The sequence below is a fragment of the Buteo buteo genome, chromosome 4, assembly GCF_964188355.1.
Source record: "Buteo buteo chromosome 4, bButBut1.hap1.1, whole genome shotgun sequence".
Lineage (NCBI taxonomy): Eukaryota > Metazoa > Chordata > Aves > Accipitriformes > Accipitridae > Buteo > Buteo buteo.
The window spans coordinates 13,268,644-13,289,318 of record NC_134174.1 but is presented as its reverse complement, the minus strand read 5'-3'; the positions used below and the strand labels follow the sequence as shown (position 1 = coordinate 13,289,318).

At 36.9% G+C, this 20,675-nt stretch overlaps 1 protein-coding gene across 8 annotated transcripts in view; it reads left to right on the top strand.

Annotated features, from left to right (window-relative positions):
* PHTF2 (putative homeodomain transcription factor 2) overlaps window positions 1–20,675 on the top strand; it is a 70,730-nt gene that overhangs the window by 26,926 nt on the left and 23,129 nt on the right. For 3 of the 8 annotated variants that reach the window (XM_075024754.1, XM_075024755.1, XM_075024760.1), the window contains exons 3-8: window positions 2,417–2,473; window positions 6,233–6,302; window positions 8,712–8,870; window positions 14,039–14,204; window positions 14,898–15,062; window positions 20,130–20,331. In XM_075024754.1, the coding sequence (XP_074880855.1) occupies window positions 2,417–2,473; window positions 6,233–6,302; window positions 8,712–8,870; window positions 14,039–14,204; window positions 14,898–15,062; window positions 20,130–20,331 (819 nt within the window). Of the gene's footprint in view, window positions 1–2,416; window positions 2,474–2,849; window positions 2,925–6,232; window positions 6,303–8,711; window positions 8,871–14,038; window positions 14,205–14,897; window positions 15,063–20,129; window positions 20,332–20,675 lie in introns of those variants that run through there. The other 5 variants (XM_075024753.1, XM_075024758.1, XM_075024757.1 and 2 more) reach the window with 5 other exon arrangements.

The following is a 20,675-nucleotide window of genomic DNA, read 5'->3' as shown; positions in this document are numbered from 1 at the left end:
TTCCTTCCGCATTTGTTTCTTGCATAATCAAGGAGGAGACAGACTTGCATCCCCTTTTCTGTCTTTGTAGAAAGAAATCTTCTTTGGAAGTGAGGAGGGGAGGACACAATATTATGCAGCACAAAAACCTCACTCAGGGCTCTTCTCAGTAAATTTCATGAAAAACAGGAAGGCCTGAAATTTTATTTAAAATGTATTTAGAGAAAAAGCCAGAACAATGAGATATAAATGTCTGGGTTGAGTGGTTATTCAAGATACTGACCTTTTAATTGCTGGCTGTTATCCAGGTGGAGTTAGTTCTTAAACTTCCTTTGGTTTAATTACTTTAATTGTAGCAAGTGCTTAATTCTGCCCAGTACAGTGCCTGACTCCCTAATTATTTTCCACAGTCTACATTTTTTTTTCCAAATGAGAGGTGCAAAGTATTTATTATTGTCACCAAAAAGCCAGTAGATATATTTTTTCAGAGTTTAAAGGTAACAAACTATAGAAATTGTTTGGGTGCTTACCTTGTGTGAATGGGAAATAATTAAATTTGAGAGGGTAATTCAGTTCACTGTTCTCACTTCCAATTTTAGATATGTTTTGGACTTTGCTGCTATAAATTAGAATTTTTTAAACACCACCCCCCCCCCCTCCCCCCCGATGGGTCAGGTTTAGAGGTACAGAAGATGCTTCCAGATTTTTTGTTTATGGGTATGTTTGCCTATTAGCTTCCTGGATATGTTTTTGCATTTATGTTGGGTCCTTGGTTAAAAGATTCTCTTTAACCAAGAATGACTTCTTTTTTTTAATAATGTTTTCTAATTTAACACTGAAGACTGAAATAGTAAGAGACAAATTAGAACAATGTTTTATGGTTTAAGTTGTATGCACTGGTTCTCAGTCCTTTTATGTCTGTTGCAGTTTGCAGACTGGAATGAGAAGTCATACATACTCTTGCAGTAAGATTGAATTTAAGTAGGTTCGCTCAAATGATGGGGGTTCCTCTTGCCCCTCTGTCAGGTGTCTGGACTAAGCTGCTTGTACCAGCTCTCTGCACAGTCAGCAAAGGGACTTTGAATCTCAGGAAGTGCGTCTGTCTCTCCCTCATGACCTAAAAGTGATCTTGCACTTAACTGCTCAGAGTTTGTGACATGAAGCAAACCCCAGATATCTAGCAGTGTTGTGTGCACATGTGTGTGCACATGCGTGTATATGTCTAGGTAAAACTGCTGGGATGGAAGGGTTGTAAAATTGACACAGTAAAAGAGATCATTATTGAATATTATCTAGAAACACTCTTTGTGCGGAGTTCAAAGCAATCTGATGATCTTTGGTAACTTCTTACAAAACTTGGATATATTGTTTCATATATTGATTTGTTCATGTCACTTTATCTTACATGTGAATTTCCTGAAGTTTAAGGTTGCCCTTCTTCAAAATATCTGGCAATCATAGAGTAGCTTTCTTGTGTAAACAAGTGCACAATAATTTCTCATATTAACTGTAGCTACCCGTATTGATGGTTATTTAAAATGACAGAACTCATCAAAACTGGTCTTAGTGCTAGGATTTTAAGCCGTGTTTGCAGGATCAACCTTTAGTATTTCTATGGTTCTGCTCTTATAAATGCACAGTTTTCTACAATGCTGCAGTGAGGTTAGAGCCTAGGAGAAGACAATTTATTTGTATTCCAAGTTTTTAACTAAAAACTTGTTCACATTTAGACAAAACTAAGATCTTTAGAAGAGTTTCATGCATAAATAGACTAACAGCTTAATGAGAGTGAACAAATTTGGGAGTGGGTCTACTAGGAACATTATTTCATCAGTGCTTCCGTGGGAAAAGTGCGTTTTCCTGGTATGCTTTGAGTTTTCCCTGGCCTGTAACCCGGTTGATTACCAGCCTGACCATATATTTTGTTGCTGTGCAATCTTAAGAGATAAAGCTAAAGACAGTGTAGCTGTAGGAGTGGGTGGAATGGAATGGGAAATACGGAGGGAGATGATTTAAAAAACGATAAAGTAATTGAAGGTATGGGTTCAACTAGATATGCGTGGTCTTTTCTCTAACTGCAAGACTGTGTCAGTGTTGCTGCCGTAGGTCTGCTCTCTGTCAGTACGGAGACTGGAATCCTGACCTGAGGTGGGAGGGAGCATTGTCTTCCTGGTCCTCTGGCTTGCAGAAGTCATGAGATGAGGCTGAGGCTATCTGCTCGCTCACCTCTCCCCTCCATCGCAACTCATTTACAGATCAGCTAGATCCAGTCCAGCCAAGATGGAATGAAGGAGATAAAGATTTCTTTGTAAACAAGTCTCCCCAAGGAAATAACTTGCTGTCTTTGTGCTTGTCTTGTTGAAGACTGATTGATTTTGTTTGGTCAATGTCTTTTAAAACCTAATGTAGATTTTTTTTTTGTGTGTGTTCTTTTTAGATTGGGGCTTATGATCAACAAATATGGGAAAAATCAGTAGAACAAAGAGAAATAAAGGTAATACAATATTATAGCATTTAAAGGTTTTGGGTTTGGTGGTGGGGTTTTTTTTGGCCAGTTATCAGCAGTGCTGTCTGTGGTTGTTTACACTGATGTAATTTACAGTGTATGTGGTGGTATTTAATACTGGTAAAGTAAAACTAGACTTGTGGAGTGTAACCAAATGTAACTGTTGTACTGTGCTCTATTTTATGTAATTAATAACTGCAGCATTTAGTGTGCTGCATCTTTCTGTGTCTCAGTGTGTTTGGTGTTTTGTTTTTTTTCTTTTCAGTTATCTTAAGCCAGGGCTTAGTTGTTTTAGTACCTCTGTCTTTCAGTTTTCTTTGTGATGAATTCTAATGTCAGTTATCTGAGCTCTCTTTACTTTCAGTTAGTTACCTTATACCTGCAGTTTACTTTTCCTCCTTTATGATGCTGTCATTGTTTTGTACAGTTTATTAGACTGGTAAGTACTTCAGGCTTTGTTTCCCTGAACAAGCAGTTTAACAGCGTTCTTTGGATTTTGGTTTAACTAACAGTGCCATCAGTGTCTGCCACGTTGCTAGATTGTTTTGGAGAAAAAGAAATCAATCCTATACGTAACAGATTTATGGATTGTATATTATGTCGTACTCCGTACGTTAATTTAATTAACGTTTTCTTGCAATTAACTTTTTTCTTCAAATACCGCACACAAGAAATACGCTACTGCTGCATGAGTTTCAAGGCATTGCTAATTCTTAACGTTAGCAAAACGTGCCTTGCTTCAGTTTCTCTGCGTGGTTTTTTCCTCTCCCCAGCACGTAAGCAGCGAAGCAGAATGTGCTAGGCGGACGCGTGTGCGTGAGGTGGAAACCGCTGCTGCTGACTTTGAACTGCAGGGCTCCCCGGCTCCCCTACCAAAAAAATCTCCGGACGAACTTGAAAGTGGGGGCTGACGGTGTTTTTCGAAGCGCTTCTCAACCCGAGGCCCGCGTCTTGGCGCAGCCTGCCTGCGGCTCCCGCCGGCGGCACGGCTCCCGCCGGCGGCACGGCTCCGGGCGCCGCGCCAGCTGCAGGCGGGGCGGGCGCCGTGCCTGCAGGCGGGAGCCTGCCGCGGGAGGAGCGGCTCCGGGGCTGCCGTTCGTCTCAAGCGTGCGGAGGGAGAGCTGCCAGAAATCCTCCCGACGGCCAGGACGGCTGATTTCAAACGGGGACCCTAGCGCCTCGCTTGTTTTCAGGGTCCTTTCCACGACCGTGAAAGCCAGCCGCCGTCACGGCGGAAGTTCTTGTAACTGCTGTCGAATGGGACGTAATTTACTGCAGATAATGCCTTGCGCGCACGCAAAATGCATCTCGTTTGGCTCGGGAGTCCAGTGACTAACAAATTAACGAAGGTGCCTGTATGAGCGCGTGTTGACCGAGTTCAGCGTAATAACGGTAACGCTGAAACAGACTGCTGAGGTCAGGTATTGCACATGAGCGCTTTAATTTCAAAGTTACTACGGTGCTGTTTATGAACGAACTCTACTAAAATCTAAAGAATCATTATTTTGTAACAGAAAATCTGTTTCTGATACTATAGATTTATAGTGTAGTTAGAACTATGATAGAATCTATCAAGATTAATGGCCAAAGAATGTTTACAATAATAGCAACTGTTCTTAAGCATTTTTATTTAAAATTTATTTTTGCTGTTAGTTAGCTGAAATGTGTTTGGTGCTGAATAGGAATTATATGAACTAACTGGATGGGCCTGAACACCATGAAAACGCTATGAATATTTTTTTTAAATTAGCCTTAGTTTGAAGTACTGCTGTTTTTCTACATATATATATATATATATATAGCACAGATATTTGTAATGCTTTAAGAGAGTGGGGAAATTGCTTCTGGAATTCTTTCACCACATGTGGCAAAAAGTAGAATGACCAATTCAGTGTAGTCCGTGGACACTGAAAGCATTTGAGATTTGACCAATGGCATTTTTAAAGAATGTGTTACCGCTTCTTTTCCTATGAAAGGTACATCAAGTTATACTATTGACTTATTTTTTGCAGAATTCTTTCATTAAAATGAAAACATAATTTTAGCCACAGTGGTAATTTTTTCCTAGGATTGTGCATGTGTTTCCAGGGGGTTATTTCTTCTAAGAGGCATATACATCTTTATTTAGACTTTCAAGAAAAATCTTGTGGCCCATAAGCAGTAATACATTTGAAAATTATTATATCATTCAGCATTTTATTTTTAAGCTTTAGCTCGTTCTATGAAATAGAATGGCTCACTTATGAAAGATTTCACAAGGATCTGTAGCTGGTTCTAGAGCTATCATAATTTCCATTTCTAATTACAGGCTTGTTTTCTCATTCCATATAAAATTACTGCAGTTTTAAGTGCTGCAAAGAGCTTAACGTGCAAGAATTTTACACAACAGCAGTCTTCAGTCTACAATACAACTGTTTTTCTGTATTTGTCATCCTCAGAGTACATTTTGTCTTATCTGTGTTTCAGTTCTATGTATTAATTTTGTTTTGTTTCAAGCAAGCTCTTATTTTTCTAATAGACACAACAGGTGATGACTATATATCTAGTTCATTGTGAATAGTTTGCTTTTTTTAATTTTTCTTTCAGCATGAAAAATAAATCCAGTTGAATTTAGATGTGAGAAATATTTGGAGCTGCACCTTACCTATTTGAACAATTTGCTCAATATTGTTCTTATGAAGACTATGCTACCAGATTCCACTGATCTTTCTTTCATTGATAATAATTTCGTTTTTATGCTTTCATCTGAATTTAATGTTTACATTTAAGTAATAAATGTTTTTATACCTGTACGAAATATGACAACGGTGGAAATCTACAGTTCACCAATGAATTTAACTGCTTTTTGAATGAAAACAATTAAACCACTTCCATCATAATTCCATTTGTACCCAAAATGTTTTTTGAAATATTATATTTTACTCTGTATTAATTGTTCTCTGTGGAATCATTATTGGCTGAAGTGACCAAGAGCCTAATCTAAAGGGATCAGAATAAACTCACAGCTGTCTCTGAGACTTGAGAGTACAGCATCACATTTTAGCATTAAAACAAACCTGAAAGTTTTGCAAGATAGTTTGGCTCTTCAGTGAAGGAAGATGCTGTTTCTAAAAGACAAAATAAGCTTGCTTTTTTTCCTTGTTGCTTTCCTGTTGTGTGTGGTTTTTTTCTCCTCTTTTTAATAGGCTAATCTATATTCAGTATTAAGAAAAATTCAATACTTTTCTAGCATTTGGATTTCTGACAGTGGAACTTGCTGATTAGTGGCTCTTGCATTACAACATGATTTGCTATCTAGGTTTGGAATTAAAGAGTTGCCAAGTAAGCATTTTGTGAAGTTTAATTAGACATCTAAGGAGAAAAGAGATTCAGGACAGTAATTTTTTGCAAAAGTTCTGAAAACCTAATATACGTGCATTACTAATTCTTGCAAGCGTGTGCATATGTTGTTCTGCATAATCCCAAGCCATGGGAGATGAGTGTTTGGTGCTTAACTATGTTTGAAAAATTACCTAATGGGTCAGTAATTGGTTGGGTTTTGCTTAGATTGTAAAGCGTGTAAAAGGCATTTACTGTGCCTTGTTCCCTGGAATGTTTATTTTATAGTACTTGAAATCTATGAAGTTGACATATTTGTCTGAATTTTCAACAGCAGTATAGGTTAAATACAATTACTGACCACATTGCTATTTTTTCTTTTGCCTGTCATCTGCATGAATGTATTTTAATAATATTTGCCTATTGTAGGGTTTGAGAAACAAACCAAAGAAAACAGGACATGTGAAACCAGACCTCATTGATGTCGATCTTGTCAGAGGTAGGTCCAGAAAGCTGAGCTAGAAAAAGCTGAATTTCTCAATATAAAAATAACTGCCATCCTGTGTCTTGCAACAAGAGTGTAAGTATTAAAAAAAACAAAACCAAAAAACAATCAACCCTATGTAACTCCTCGCTAAAGACCATGGATAGGAAATACTGTTAAAAGATGACCTCTAGATTAAACTGAAGGCTTAAAAACTTGATTTCAATTTTGTTGTCTAGAATTAGATTTTGAAAAAAAGAACTGCATGGATTGTCATGGATCAAAGTTTTGCAGTTATTAGTTCAGAGATCTCCTATTGCCGTGCATTCAGACATCTTCCAAATGTTCTGACGTCTAGAGGAAAGGTTATGTTGAAATTTCTGGAGAGCAAAATTTGTACAGGCCTTGAATATTTCTTGCTTGTTTTAAATAACAAAACAGCAACAGAAGGTCAGATGATACGAGACTTTGAAAAGTCTTTATTTAGTCTTAATTTATTTTTGTCTTTATTTCATTGCCCTCATGCCTCCTGAAGGCTGTAGCTTTTTTTTTCGGTGAGCCCACCCCCTTGCTCCCAGGCCACTTCGCCCCTTCACCAGTCAGTCTGGCTTGATCTTCGCTAGCACTCAGATAGATGCTCAGTCGCACACCAGCGCTTGCTCCGGTTGCTGGCACCACGGACACGTGTGCCCCTGACTCATGCCCTGAAGTTTGACTCCCGGTGCTGGCACTCAGCCCTGTGTGTGCACACGTGCACGTGGAACAGACCACCCCTCGCCCAGGAGAGAGTTAAAGGAATTTAATAAGAAGGTAGTACAGACTGTGCCGATCAGGCGCATGGCACGGCCGGACAAGCAGCGTACTGAGCAGCAGCTATTTATGCCTGACCAGCCCTTTTTATCCTCTTAGCCCTCAATTTCCCCGCACTTGTTCATCCCCGAATTGCTTAAACCCCTCCTTTCTCCTGCTCTTGGTTTCTTCCCTCAACATCCCATAGTAAGTCTTGTGCAATCTGAGCTCCTTTCCCCCGGCATCCCATAATGGGTCCCACACCCCTGGGCAGCAACCCCCTTTGGTCCGAAAGGGGATGTGGAGAGCGGCTCCCAATGGCTGGTGGTGAGGGTTTCGCACTGGGACAATAGGGCTGACGGCTCTGCTGGGACAGCCGGGGGCGCTGGTCAAGGTGTTCCTTCCGTGAGTTGGATTCCCACCTGCCCTTGTGCTCTGCCCTCTGTCCTGCACTGGGCTTCTGGAGACGGGCCTTCGATGGGCTGATGGCTCCAGTGAGGGGTCTAGACGAACCCTGACAGGGTATTATTTGGGTTCCCCCTCCTGCCGTTGTCTCTTTGAGCTCCTCTGCGGGTGTGCAGACCAGGTTTCATCACATCGCCTAACAACAGAACTTTTGAAAGTGGGGATGTGAGAGAAAGAAAGAAAATCAAATAACACTGGAACTTCAAAGAAACAGAACTGAAAACTAAATATTTGTAAGAATTAAGGAACAGCAGTAGACCACTTCAATATAATGGTATACATGAATAACATTGAAATGACTGCTTTGCATGGATGTCGAAGTTGGCATTAAAATAGTTTCAGTACTGGCAGTGTTTTACCTGTGCCAGCACAGAGCTCTCTAATGCCAGTTCTGCTTGTAAAAGAGGTGAAGAAGGCGTAGCAGCATGCAGTAGTTGCCCTTGCCAAGCAGTAACCTTGGCATAATTTAAGTTGCACCCGCATTAAGTAAATGTTACACGGTTTTCTAGCTGCCAGAGAAGTGGGAATTCACAGGAAGAGAAAGAAATGGAGGAATACAAAAGAGAAAGGACATTTGAATGAGTGAGATGGAAAGTGGTGTTGAAGGAGAGAGAAAGATAAATCATTCTTTGGTTGGCTTTCCTGCTCTTGGGGCTAGTACTCAGTTGGACAGATACTTCTCTGTACTTCTCAGCTTTATTCTATTTTCCTGAATGGCATGGCTGGAGCAGTTTACAGATGTTGATGATTTAGATCCCTTTGCTGTGTCAGGAAAGGGCTCTGCTGTGTGGGCATGTGGAGTTTTCATATGACTTCCTGTTGCTTCATATCAAGTTCCTGATACCTCAGTGAAACAGAACAATTTTTAATAATTTATTTTAAAATAATTTTGACATAGTAAGAACAGGCAATGTTTTGTTATTCACACATTCCAAAATCTAGGTATTTGTAGAAGTTGCTGATAATGGCAATCAAGAGGGTACCAACAATTTACGCAGATTTTTGGATTGAGGAGACAGTGAAATGATGGAAGTATGAGATTTATTCAAATAATTATGTTTAATAATTGCTCCTTTAAATAACTATCTTAACTACTCTGCTATTCAACAACTAAAGTTATTATTAGCCATAACAATGAAATATATAAAAATTTCTTTTCTTTCTTTAAAGGATCTGCTTTTGCTAAAGCAAAACCTGAAAGTCCTTGGACATCTCTGACCCGCAAAGGAATCGTGAGAGTTGTTTTCTTTCCGTTCTTCTACAGGTGGTGGCTACAAGTAACATCGAGGGTCATCTTTTTCTGGCTGCTTGTTCTTTACCTTCTTCAAGGTAGGGTTGGATTACAGGACCAGCTTCAACTGAATGCGTTATTTTAACCATATGGAAGCTGCTGTATGTTACTTGGTTCGCTTTATGCTGTTAAGGTTAATTCCAGTATTTTCTGAAATATTGGAGTGACACAGTCCCAAGCATGTGTCTTTTGGTTAACATTTGTTTTGCATATATAAAGGGGGCATACTGAAAATTTAAGGATTTCCTCGCAGGGTTTTTTCAGCACTTAGCACACATTCATTTGTCATCTCTGTATATAATTTAGGTTTCCAGGACTATCTAGTTTAGTTCAGGACTAAGCAATATCAAAGAAATCTTTGGCTTAGGCAGTGTATTTTGTCTTGAGCTTTTGGTCTTTCTGGTACTTGTGCAGATCAAGAGGTCTGCTCAAGAAGCAAGCAAGGCCAAACCTGTGTGCAGCTTGTGCCACCTGGTAGGATGATCTGTTTGACCAGTTTTCAGTTGTCGTTCCATGAATTATTTTGTCGCATCAGAGGCAGTGAATTTCTAACTTATACTTTAGTCAGACCTCAGCCATGCTCCTGAATGACTGGCAAGTGGGGATGCTTATTGTCCTATGTGCTTCTGCTCTTTTTTCCATTGCAATGGGGAGACTATGCATCACACAACAGAGTATCTGCCATTTCATATGTGAACAAGTGTGACTTTTGGGCAACTGTTAACAAACAGAAGGCAATTTGCAGCTTTTGGGATGCTCGATCTTGAGTTCTAGTAATCTGACTTGGTGCTTCTCTTAATTATATGTAATATATAAGAGGAAAATTAGAAAGGAAAGAATGTAATGTAGTGAGTCAGTATCTAACAGTGTGAAAGTCACCAAAAGAATAAGTATATCAGAAGCGTGTATAACAGAAATGGAACAGAAGGTTAATGAAAGTTGGGAGCAATTTAAGTACCCTGAGAAGCTAAATGATAAATTTTTCACTGAAATTCAATTAAAAGACAGTATTACTTTTTCAATTTTGCTATCTGTCCTTGCAGTTGTGAATCACTGTATCATTTGGAAATTGTATTTAAAACAAGAAATAGTTAAAAAAAAAAAAAGGCGGCAGTGCCTCTTGTGTGGTGGTGTTAGCAGCTATAAAATGAATTTCACAATGCCAGTGCCCCAAAACTTGAAATATTGACAAATTTTCATGTGGTCTCCTATAAAAACTTCTCCTTATCCCCATTTCCGAGATAGGTGCTTAGGAAGTATTGTTGCGTACATTAGCATTTGTGTATACTATGGTAAGCGATCCCATAGTGTTAATAATTTTAATCTCATTTGTAGTAATATAGGTAGTGAAATACGTAAATTATAGTTTGTTTGTTACCATGTTCATAGGTGGCTTATTCTAAGAAACACCATTATAGTAATTTTTTATGTTCCCATTCTTAAATTTATTTAAAAAAATATATCCACACTTAATTTTTGGAGCCTTCATGAGACTCTAAAAGTAGCAAAATAGTAAGACAATGCAGATTCTGAGTGCAAGCAAGTTTTTTAGGATATTAATTACAGAGCTATCTTGTAATTAACTTCTTTTTTCCCTCAGATTTCTTGGGATCTATGATTTACTAAAGTTATGGTTGGAATGCATTATTTCCCTAATCCATATATTATTAGTCTGTAATGTGACAAAATATTTCTGGTATTTCTGAGGTTGTAAATTAACAAATCCTGGAAGAGAATTAATAGTATTCCATATTACACTATCCAACTACTTGAAACACCTGTCATTTAAATTGTGCTGAATTAACTGCAGAGTTTTTGATGGTTTTTGAAATAAATTGAAAGACTTACAATGTACACTTAAGTGAAATTAAATTGACAGAATTTTTTAAGGGAAACTATTTAAAACAACCTCCTTCAAGCCTTTCCTTCTAGCACTTATATAGAGGTTTTGCTTATATTTTACTCAGAAGGGTGTGCTCAGTTATTCATTTTGTACCAAATAGGTAAGGCAGCACCACAATGTCAAGAATCTATTATGAAAGCTTAACAACAAAACACTCCAAATTCCAGTGGCCTTATTTCTGCCCTGAATCTGAATTTTGTATTGTAGCTTGGGCTTTCTGTCATCATGACAGGTTCTCACTGACACTGTTGTAAAATGGTCTGACTTTATTTTGTTTATATATATTTATTTATGTTATTTTATTTAGTTATGAAGTATTTTATACATCTTTATGAACTGTGTTACTTGGAATTACTGCTTCGAAATTGATAAGCTTTAGCAGGGTACTTGCTAGCATTTATGTAAGCCTACAGAAAAGAATTCTTTCCTTGGCTGTAGATTTAACTCCAGATTTTATTTGCATTGGTTTTCTGTAGTATAAAGTATGATTAGCAAAATGTGTGATAAGAGAACTACAGAGAAATGTTTTTTGTCCAAGGTCATGGAACAGGCCGGTGAATTAGGGTAGAAGTAAAGCCTTTTTCTTCTGACTTCTTATCCATTTAGTTTATAGCATTACCTCCTTCTTACTTTAAAAATGTTTCTATATTCTAATAGGAAAATGAAGTGTGAAATTATAGTGTGTATCTCCATTGCATATTTCTTAAATATGAAATAAGAAACTTTAATAGTGATAGAATGATTGTTTATTGTGGTGAGATACATATATATGTATGTATGTGTTTTTAAACTTGGTAATACAAATATTCAAAGCTTTAAATGCTGTAAAAATAAATGCTTATTAGTCTTTGAAATGTATGGTTGCTTTCTTTGATACAGCTTTTTGCTCTATGTGATATAATTTCTTTTTTGTCTGTTTCACAAAATAAACCATTGTAATTTAGAAAAGTACAAGTCCAAATACTATAACTAAGTAGACATAATTAAAAGTGGTGTGAGAAATTCTGTTCTAAAACCTTGCTGTTGGTAGGAGCAATTCTAGGATAATCTGAACTACAGTGTGTTGACACACTGTGCAGAAAGAAGTTCTTGGATTTCCCTCCCATCCTACTGAAAAGATCAGGAGATTGGTAACATTTTCTTAAATCTGTGTGAAACTTCCGGTGGGAACCTGCAGTCTACAGATTCGTATCTTCTGGAAGAAGAAGGTTTCTTCTAGATCACTCTGCTTTGCTAAATGTTTTTCAAGTAGCAGGAGAAATCTTGTAGTGAAGTTTGAGATTATTTTGTGGAGGCCTGCTCTTGCAGGTTATTTCATGTGGATCTGTGGAGCTCTGTGTTCTCAGAAGTCTATGTTTACCCGAATTGTATGGTAGGAGTCAAAATTGGCTATTTATTTACACTTTGTAATTTATGAAGCTAATTGTATGTGTGAGAAACCCAGTTAAGGTCATTTAAAAAGAGGTAATGTTATCTGTACCTTTTACTGTCTGTACCTTTTTTGTTTATTTTTTAATAAGTTGGATTTCTGATTGATGCATACTGTCTTTCTGAGAAACCTCATACAGCAAAAACTTAGTCCACATATAGTAATAAAAGACACCCTATGTGTTCTACATAAGACTTCCGTGCTTTACTTTAGGAAAAAGGCTGATGGGATTATTAGAAATAGATCACCACAATCAAAAATAATTCCATTGTTTTGTACATTCATCATGTTTCTAATAATGGTTACCTTGCTAAAGATTATTTCATGAAAAACATGTCTAAATCTCTTTTTAGTGGAAAACATTGCATCTAGGTATTTGCTATGTTGGATGTGGCTTCATGTGATAGATTTTAGGTGTTTGAATGTGACACATAGATTTGCATGTGGCTGCATTTTTTTCAATTAATTTTAGTAGAGAACTGGTGAAAGCTGTTGAACTTGTAGTATATATTTCTTGTGCTAGGAGTAGGTCTAAGTTACGGGGCTTTCACTTCTTAGTGGTACAAGAACAAAACCAAGTTCTCAGGGGATGTGTGGCTGTTAGGCATAGAGAATTATTCCCCATGTTTTGTTTCTGAATTGTTTCTTGGAGTTTCTGGGTTTTTTTCTTAATAGCTTCGCTCAGATGAGTTACAGAACACAGCTCTTCAAGCCATAGAGGCAAGCCACAAGAACATACAACAAGCAGAGAAAAGAGAGGGATTGTCTCTTACATCTGCCCCGTGCCTGCTGAATGTGTTCAGATTGACCTGAAGCCTGTAAAGACCTTTCTGAGTTGTAGAAGTGTGTGGGCTCTGGGTACAGGAGCAAGAAGAGCTGCGTGGGTGTGGGTGTTGGCTTGTGAAAAGCTGGTTATAGGGTTACAAAATTAACAGTTAACTGCGGAATTGGAAGCTGACCCTTTTCCAACCACAAGTGCTAGCTGGAGTCCTGGTCATTTCAGCTGGACTGCCTCATAGTTTACATGGTTTGTCTTTGATCTTTCTTCATTGCTAGAAAATATACACACAAGTATATATGAAATGTATACAGGGTTGCACTTAACGCCTGTCTGTCTATCCACATGGGCAATTTTGTCCTTTGACTGGAATATGGAGTTTAAAATGTGTTCTGCTAGAGAATATAAAGAATTTCTAGTCTCAAGTCTGTTGGTCCTTACAGTGTTGAAATAGATGTATGGTTCCACAGAGCCACAGGCTAGTTGAGGCTGGCAGGGAGCTCTGGAGATTGTCTAGTCTGAACCCCTGCTCAAAGCAGTGTCAGCTAGAACAGGTTGCTCAGGACTGTGTCTAGTCAGGGTTTGAATATCTCCAAGGATGGAGAGACTTCAGCCTCTCAGGACACCCTGGTCCTGGTTTGATGAGTCCTGTGCTCACCTGACTTGTTGGATTGTGCTGCGTTGTTATAGGTGATACATAATTAAATTTATTTGGACTGCTTTAAGGATGACATTTGCTTTTTGTTTTTGTCTCCTACTGAAGTTTTATCTTAATTTAAAGCTATTTCATGGCAGAACTGGCTTTCCAAATGTTTTGGGTTCCCCCCCTTACCTCATTCTGCTGCCTTTTTTTGAGCAGTAGGTATAATATCAGAAGTGTAAAAGAAGAGGTGGATATTAAGACAATAGGCAGCTGTTTAAATCTTTGTTACTGCCTGTTTCATTGCAATTACAATCCCTTCCTCTCAGAATTACATGGGTTGGTTTAAAATGCAGGTAAAGGACTACATCTGACTGTTTCTCTTTTTAACAAAAGCCATGTAACGAGTTGGCCATTTCAAACATTGAACTCAACTTCATTTCCATTCTTTTCCAGTTGCTGCTGTAGTGTTGTTCTATACAGCCCAAAGCCCACATAATATACCTCTGACTGAAGTAATTGGGCCAATATGGCTAATGTTGCTACTTGGAACTGTGCATTGTCAGATTGTTTCAACACGAACTCCTAAGCCACCTCCCAGCACGGGGGGTAAAAGAAGAAGGTATTGTCTATGTTGAAGTACTTACCATTTAGGATTGTTAAACTATTCTAAAGAATGTGCATGAAAAACTGTAGGGGTTTACAGCCTCTGCTTGGCAAGAGATGAGAAATTGGTGTTCTGTTTTTATCTGAAACTTTAAAATGGGTGCTTAATTGGTGCTCTTTAACTTCTACACAATGACTAATTTAAGCATTGTTTTATTTGAATTTTAATGCACTGAATCTGACATTTTGCTTCAAAACAGTTTGCATCTGAATAGTGGTGGAGTCACCGTATTTATGTTACTGCAAATTTAGTTTTAGAACTCTGTGCAATACTCACTAATGATCTTTGTGGGAAACATACATTAGAGATGCTATTGGAAGCTAGAACTTAAGTCTTCCAGCACTTCACTGAGTATGGTTTGCTACAGTGAATTGTCCCATTAAAATGGGAAAACCTGCAGTAGTGAATTTTGCAGGTCTAAGCCTCTGATGATGAGATGAAATGTATTTTGGGTTTAAGTGTTATGATAATGAGTAAATGTTATGCTTAGTTTTATTAAATGGAGTTTATTAAATTGACATGATAAAGTGTCAGCAAAATATTTTGAAACCTTGCTTGTTTTTGCATGCTTAAACTGCTGAACACGTTATAGAACTACTAGATTGCACTTATAAAGCTACCTTCCAATTTTAATCTCTTCTGATGAAGGAAATTAAGGAAAGCAGCACATTTGGAAGTACATAGGGAAGGAGATGGCTCTAGTACCACAGATAACACACAGGAGGGAACAGTGCAGAGCTACGGTACAAGCACCTCTTGCAGTATTGGCGCTGTCTTCAGAGATATCTGGCATGCTGCTTTCTTTTTATCAGGGTTTGTATTTATTCAAGGCTTCGTATGTGTTAGAGATGCACTATCCCTTTTCTAAGTAAACAATGATATAATGATTAAACTTCTGATGATCTGGTTTTTTGTTCGTAATAGTAAACTCATCTCAGTATTTGAACATGTACTAATGTGGTGTTTCTTGACTTTTGTAAATGCTGATGCAATAATTTTGAAAAGATATTGAATTAACTTTTAGTTAAATTATATTTTGATGTAGGAGTACTCTGTGGGCTGTCAGGAATGAACCAACTCAGCTTCTCAATTTTAATCCAATGAAAAAATTCGACTCTTTAATTTTACTTTATTACATTAGCTGCTTATTGCTTTGAGAGAATGCTTATTGAACTCTATCACCGTCATCAAATCACACACTTTTTCTGAAGGAAAAGGCTTCAGGATTCAAATAGGCACAGTGTTTAGTTTATAAATAAACATTGAAGACACATTTTGTAATGATTGGAAGAAACATCTAACCCTGTTACATTACAGAGCTGTTTTGCAAATGATTGATTTGCTAATGCAGTGCTCTGGGCAATTAAAAAGTTTTTAAAAAAAACATTCTGTAGCAGTCTCTGTTCAAGATATGCTATACACACCGCATTGTGAGTGCTATATGTTAGCATTTATTAACGAGAAAATATGCTCATAAAATAGAATGAAATTGAGAAAAGGGATACTGCAAGTTATTACATTGATGTTTTGTCGTGCATGTTGCATCTTAAATATGGCAACACTAACATGTCTGTTGTACTTGTGATACATGCTCTTAACCACTGGTAAAGCTTATCTTCTGTTATGTTACATTCTGGGAATATCTAGTTGAAACTGGAGAAATTTAAAAAATGCTTAAAAATATTGCAAGATGAGAGTTCATTTGACTTTTTCCTTTGTAGATGAAGCTAGCTTTGACAAACTATGAGTCATAGTAATAGACACCACTGCTGTTCTTTCGGTCTATATGCATTACTTTCTGGTATGTTTGGAGTACAATCTTGTAAACTTTTGAATGTTTTCCATTCATTGAAGATACTGATCTGCAATAAGAAGAGGGGTGTTGGTAGATTATTTTTTTTCCTTATCTTCCCTTCTATTGGGCTCTGAGTGTTTTCAGTTGAGAAGGGCTGTGTGGGACTTGCTCTAAGGATCTGTTTATACCATTTAATGAGAAGTATTGTGTATATATATATATATGTTAAGCCTCATTGATGACTACTTAGTATATACAGTATCTTCAAATGATAAAGAGCACAGGGTGACTGAGAATGCTGTAAGTAGGTCTTAGTCATTTGTTACCTCTTCAGTTGCAGAGGCATAGTTGTATGTCTGGTGCCATACAAACCATATCAGGAACTTGTCCAGCTGCAGAATAATCTTTTTTCCTAGGAGATCATGCAGATCAGTTTCTTCATGTAATTTTTTTTCTGGTAATGCAAACAGTTTTATCAGTGCAGGGGGATGGTAAGAGTGGGGCTGGGAATGAGTAAGCAGGAGAGCAGCATGGAGTACATTGACTACTTGGTGGTGTTGCTGAAGAAAATCTTATGAAACTTATGAATCAGTGCAAGGAAGCTGTACAGTGACATCTGTCCTGTTTCTTAAGACATATTTTGAAGCTCTTTAGATGAGCACATTAGAATGTCTCATTAGTGTTTATTTACAGCAATTTTTCACATATATTAAGCTTTGAGATACCATTTTCTGGAGTTTTAAATACAGGTCTTAAACACATAGTTTCAAAATTAATCTCAGAAATTATGTTCTTTGCTTTAGGGCAGGACTCTGTGTACCTAGACCATTTGCCTACACTCAGGTCACTAGTAATCTGGAACTGTGTATTTAATAAATATCCTTTTGAATGGCAGAACTCAGTCTGACTGATAAAATATAATTCTAAACTTTAATCCAGCACAGGGGCAATTTAGAAAATATTAATTATTAGTTTCACTGGAAAGGAGGGCAAGATCCAAATCAGTAATTTATTCATGTTGTGCTGATTTTGGGACTTTGTTCTCTGTGTGTGTCTTTACTCCAATTATGAAAATCTTACAATTGTAACTTCTTTAAAAGTTTTGCGGTGTGAAGAGGGAGGAGAGGGGTTTTTTTGACCAACCCCAATGAAAATATGTGGGAATATTATACTTGATCGTGAAAATCTAGTCTTCCAGAAACCTGATTTAAATCTTCCTTAATATTTTCTCTAATGCATGAATAAGACTGAAAGTCATTCTTGACTTAGCTTTTGCATATGTTCAAGCTTTTCGAGACCTTGAAGGTTTATTCATGGTGGTGTCCTGTCTTGCTCTTAAATTCTTTTTATTTTAGCATGAAATTTAAAAAGTTGATTAATGACATACACATATAAAAATTGTAGGAAACTATAAATTTCTATCAGCTGTGGAAGTATTGTTCATGTTTGTTATTGTTTTTCTTTTAACACAGTATAGTGCATGAAAGCCCAACTTTCAGCCCAAATTTATGCTTTTCTGGCTTGAGGCTTACACTTAAATTCAGGGATTCTTGCAAAAAATAACTTTGGTTTCTACATTAGAAACAAATGAAAGACTTCAGTCAAGTTACCTGTTTTTCAAAATGAGCCTTAGTTGATATCAGACTAGTCATTTGTCTTACAGTTTTAGCGCTTAAACATTGCTTGAGTAGTGCATTTCTATCTGAACAAATTATACATATATACATATGTTCTTTTTTTCTCCTATCTATTCTTACTCAACTGCGTGAGGCTACTTCTTCCTAGTAGCTTTCAAGTTTCACATGACATATAAAAACTTCTCAAATCAAACTTGGAAGAGTTGTCCTGTTACTCTACTCATACAGCTTAGTAACTTGAGGAGTAAGTCTTTCTGGTTGGATGTGTGTATGTATGTGATGAGAACTGCATTCCCTTCTGCACTGTTAAAAAGACATTTTTAAGAAGTGCCAAAAGTGTATTTAATGCATTAAAAATTGGCCTCTCTGGGTTCCTGCTTATTGCAGATAATTTAATATTAGTGGTACTTCCTTAGTGCTCACAATTGAGCTTACTGAAACTTATTCTTTTACAACGAGTTGCCACTGAAAGGCTGATACTGGCTTTATTCCAGAAGTGGAACAGCAAATGTTTCCATTAAATAATAAGCTAAGCTTTCCCTATCTTCAGTTGTCTTATCTTCATTAACTTAGTTAAACAATGACATTATGGAACAGCACAGAAATTAAGTTCTAACATGTTTACTGTTGATAGTTTGACCTTTTTGTCCAAAGCCTCAATAATGTATTAGATGATCTTAATGGACCTAGAAAATTAAAACTCTATGTGGGAGCTAGCACACTGGTAATCTGCAAACAGGAGGCTTACTAACTGCATCTCCACCACAAAACACGCACTAAAGCATCTTGCTCTTTACCTTTGTAAACTTATAATAAAAATTAATCCATGCAAATATATAGTAACTACAGAAAGTGTTTCTGCTGGTTTTGTACTCATTTAGAAATAAAGTTGACTAAGAATTTTGGGAATAGGTCAGGGAATAGTAGGCGAGTTCTATAGCTTCCCACAAGAGAAGTGGAGCAGCCGTTACATTGGTTTTAAAAAAAATAAAAATGCTGTTAGCTTATTTCCAGGAAGCGCTGAGGGGTGGTGAAATGAGATTAAAGATGGGAAAGGAGGATGAAACACCTTAGTAACTTAGTCTCTTCTCTTCATTATTTTGTCTGCATTGCAGCAGATTAATTGTTCCTTTTTGGATTTTTCCATTTTATCCAGGTCTCCCTAGCCGTTTTTTGTGTTCCATCTCCCCTGTATGTGTGGAATACCTTATCTTGGGAGGAATGTGAGGCGACTATCCCAATTCTTCTGATTTGTTTGATGTACATATTAAAGAGGAATTTAATCTTCTGCTGTGTAATCCAAGCTCTCACAGAATGCCTCAGTCCTTAAAGAGAAAGGCAATGCATATTCCCTCATAAAAGTACAAGATCAATTGAACAGATTCTTGATAGTTTTATGACCTATGTCCAGTGTTCTACTTGTAATAAAAATCTGGAAACTTGATTTATAACACTGGGGTTTTTTTCCTCACAAGTGTTCTGGGAATCTTAACAAATAAAATCTAATAAATACAAGATATTAATTGCTTTTCTGATTTTTTTTCCATGTAATTTACTTTGAGAATACAGAAGCTTAAGTGAGGACTTAAAGTAGTCTCTATCGATAAGGTAGCAAACTGCTATTCCTTTTTATTCCTTCATCGACTGCACTTTCTAATTTGGAAGTGTAATCATCCAAACATTTGGTTTGAGAAAGCCTTTTTCTGACCTGAGATATTCTTGCTGCTACATCTGTTGACTAGATAAGTGCCTTGATGTCTAGAGAATGTTTTGGAAGACTGTTCATCAATATTAGTAATCTTAAGAATGATAATACTGAAACATAATTCATAAACTTATCTTGTGATTTGAAAACAAGTTTAATTAGTGTGTTTGTAAGATATATCGAAATATGTTGCCTGGGGTGTAACTGGATAATACGGAAAAGGGTAAATCACCTTCTGTTCAGTAGAGTTGTCAATAAGCAGACTGTATTTAAAACAACAAAACCAAAAAATATCTGTGTACAGAGTACTAAATAGCATGTTTGCAGCTTCAGGAAATGGCATACTTGCTAACACTTAAAGAAACTTTTAGCACACCTCCTTTTTTTGTTAAGATAGAATAGGGAAGTTTCTCATTGATGTTTGAGGCTTGTGGTTCTTCTATTGCCAAAGTTGCTGTGAAGTTTTAGTTTTAAAACTTAGGTTTCCTTTTCTTTCAGTAGCTAATAATATAATTTTCTTTCAGACACTGACAGTTTCTTTTGTAACAATTTTAGGAAAGGATAATGGGTATTATTCAGAAGATGAAATAGTTACAAATATTGCATCAAATGTTAATATTATTAGTTTGCAGTCATCTTAGTAGTAAAACTAAAATATGAGTTGAGAGGGATAAGCAGGATTTAGACTGGGGAAAAAATTGAGAGAATCATTAATTTGATACAAATATTTGTTTCAAATATAGATCAAAGAAAGCAAAAAACTCTATAGATAAATCCACTGAGACTGATAATGGCTACGTGTCCCTTGATGGGAAAAAGACAGGTAAAAGCAGTGAAGAATGTATGCAGGCCCATGAACGTCGATGTGAAGTGATTAAGCCAGAAGAGTCAGGGTGGAGCACCTCAACAGTGAGAGATGCCTTCGACAATCACAGTCATCACAAAGTAAGTGTGCTTCGTTGCTTTCAAAGCAGGATTATTAATTTGTCAAATGATATGTGAGGTGTATTTGTATGAAGCTTTTGATGTATTCTTATCTACTTTATCCTTAAAAATATTTTAAAAATGAAATCAGGCTTAAGGTCCTGGGGTCAAAAATTGTGTTAAGTATTCTTATATTATGTTAAGTTGTCCTATATTCCTAGCCTTTCCTTTTTCTTGTAGCATGATCATTACTGACATCTAAACATTCTTTGCCATTCTGTATTTCTGTGCATGAATTTGTGTGCTGTCTTTTATCTGTGGGTTTTTTCCAGACCAGCTAAACTTTACAGGGTTCTATCTGGTGA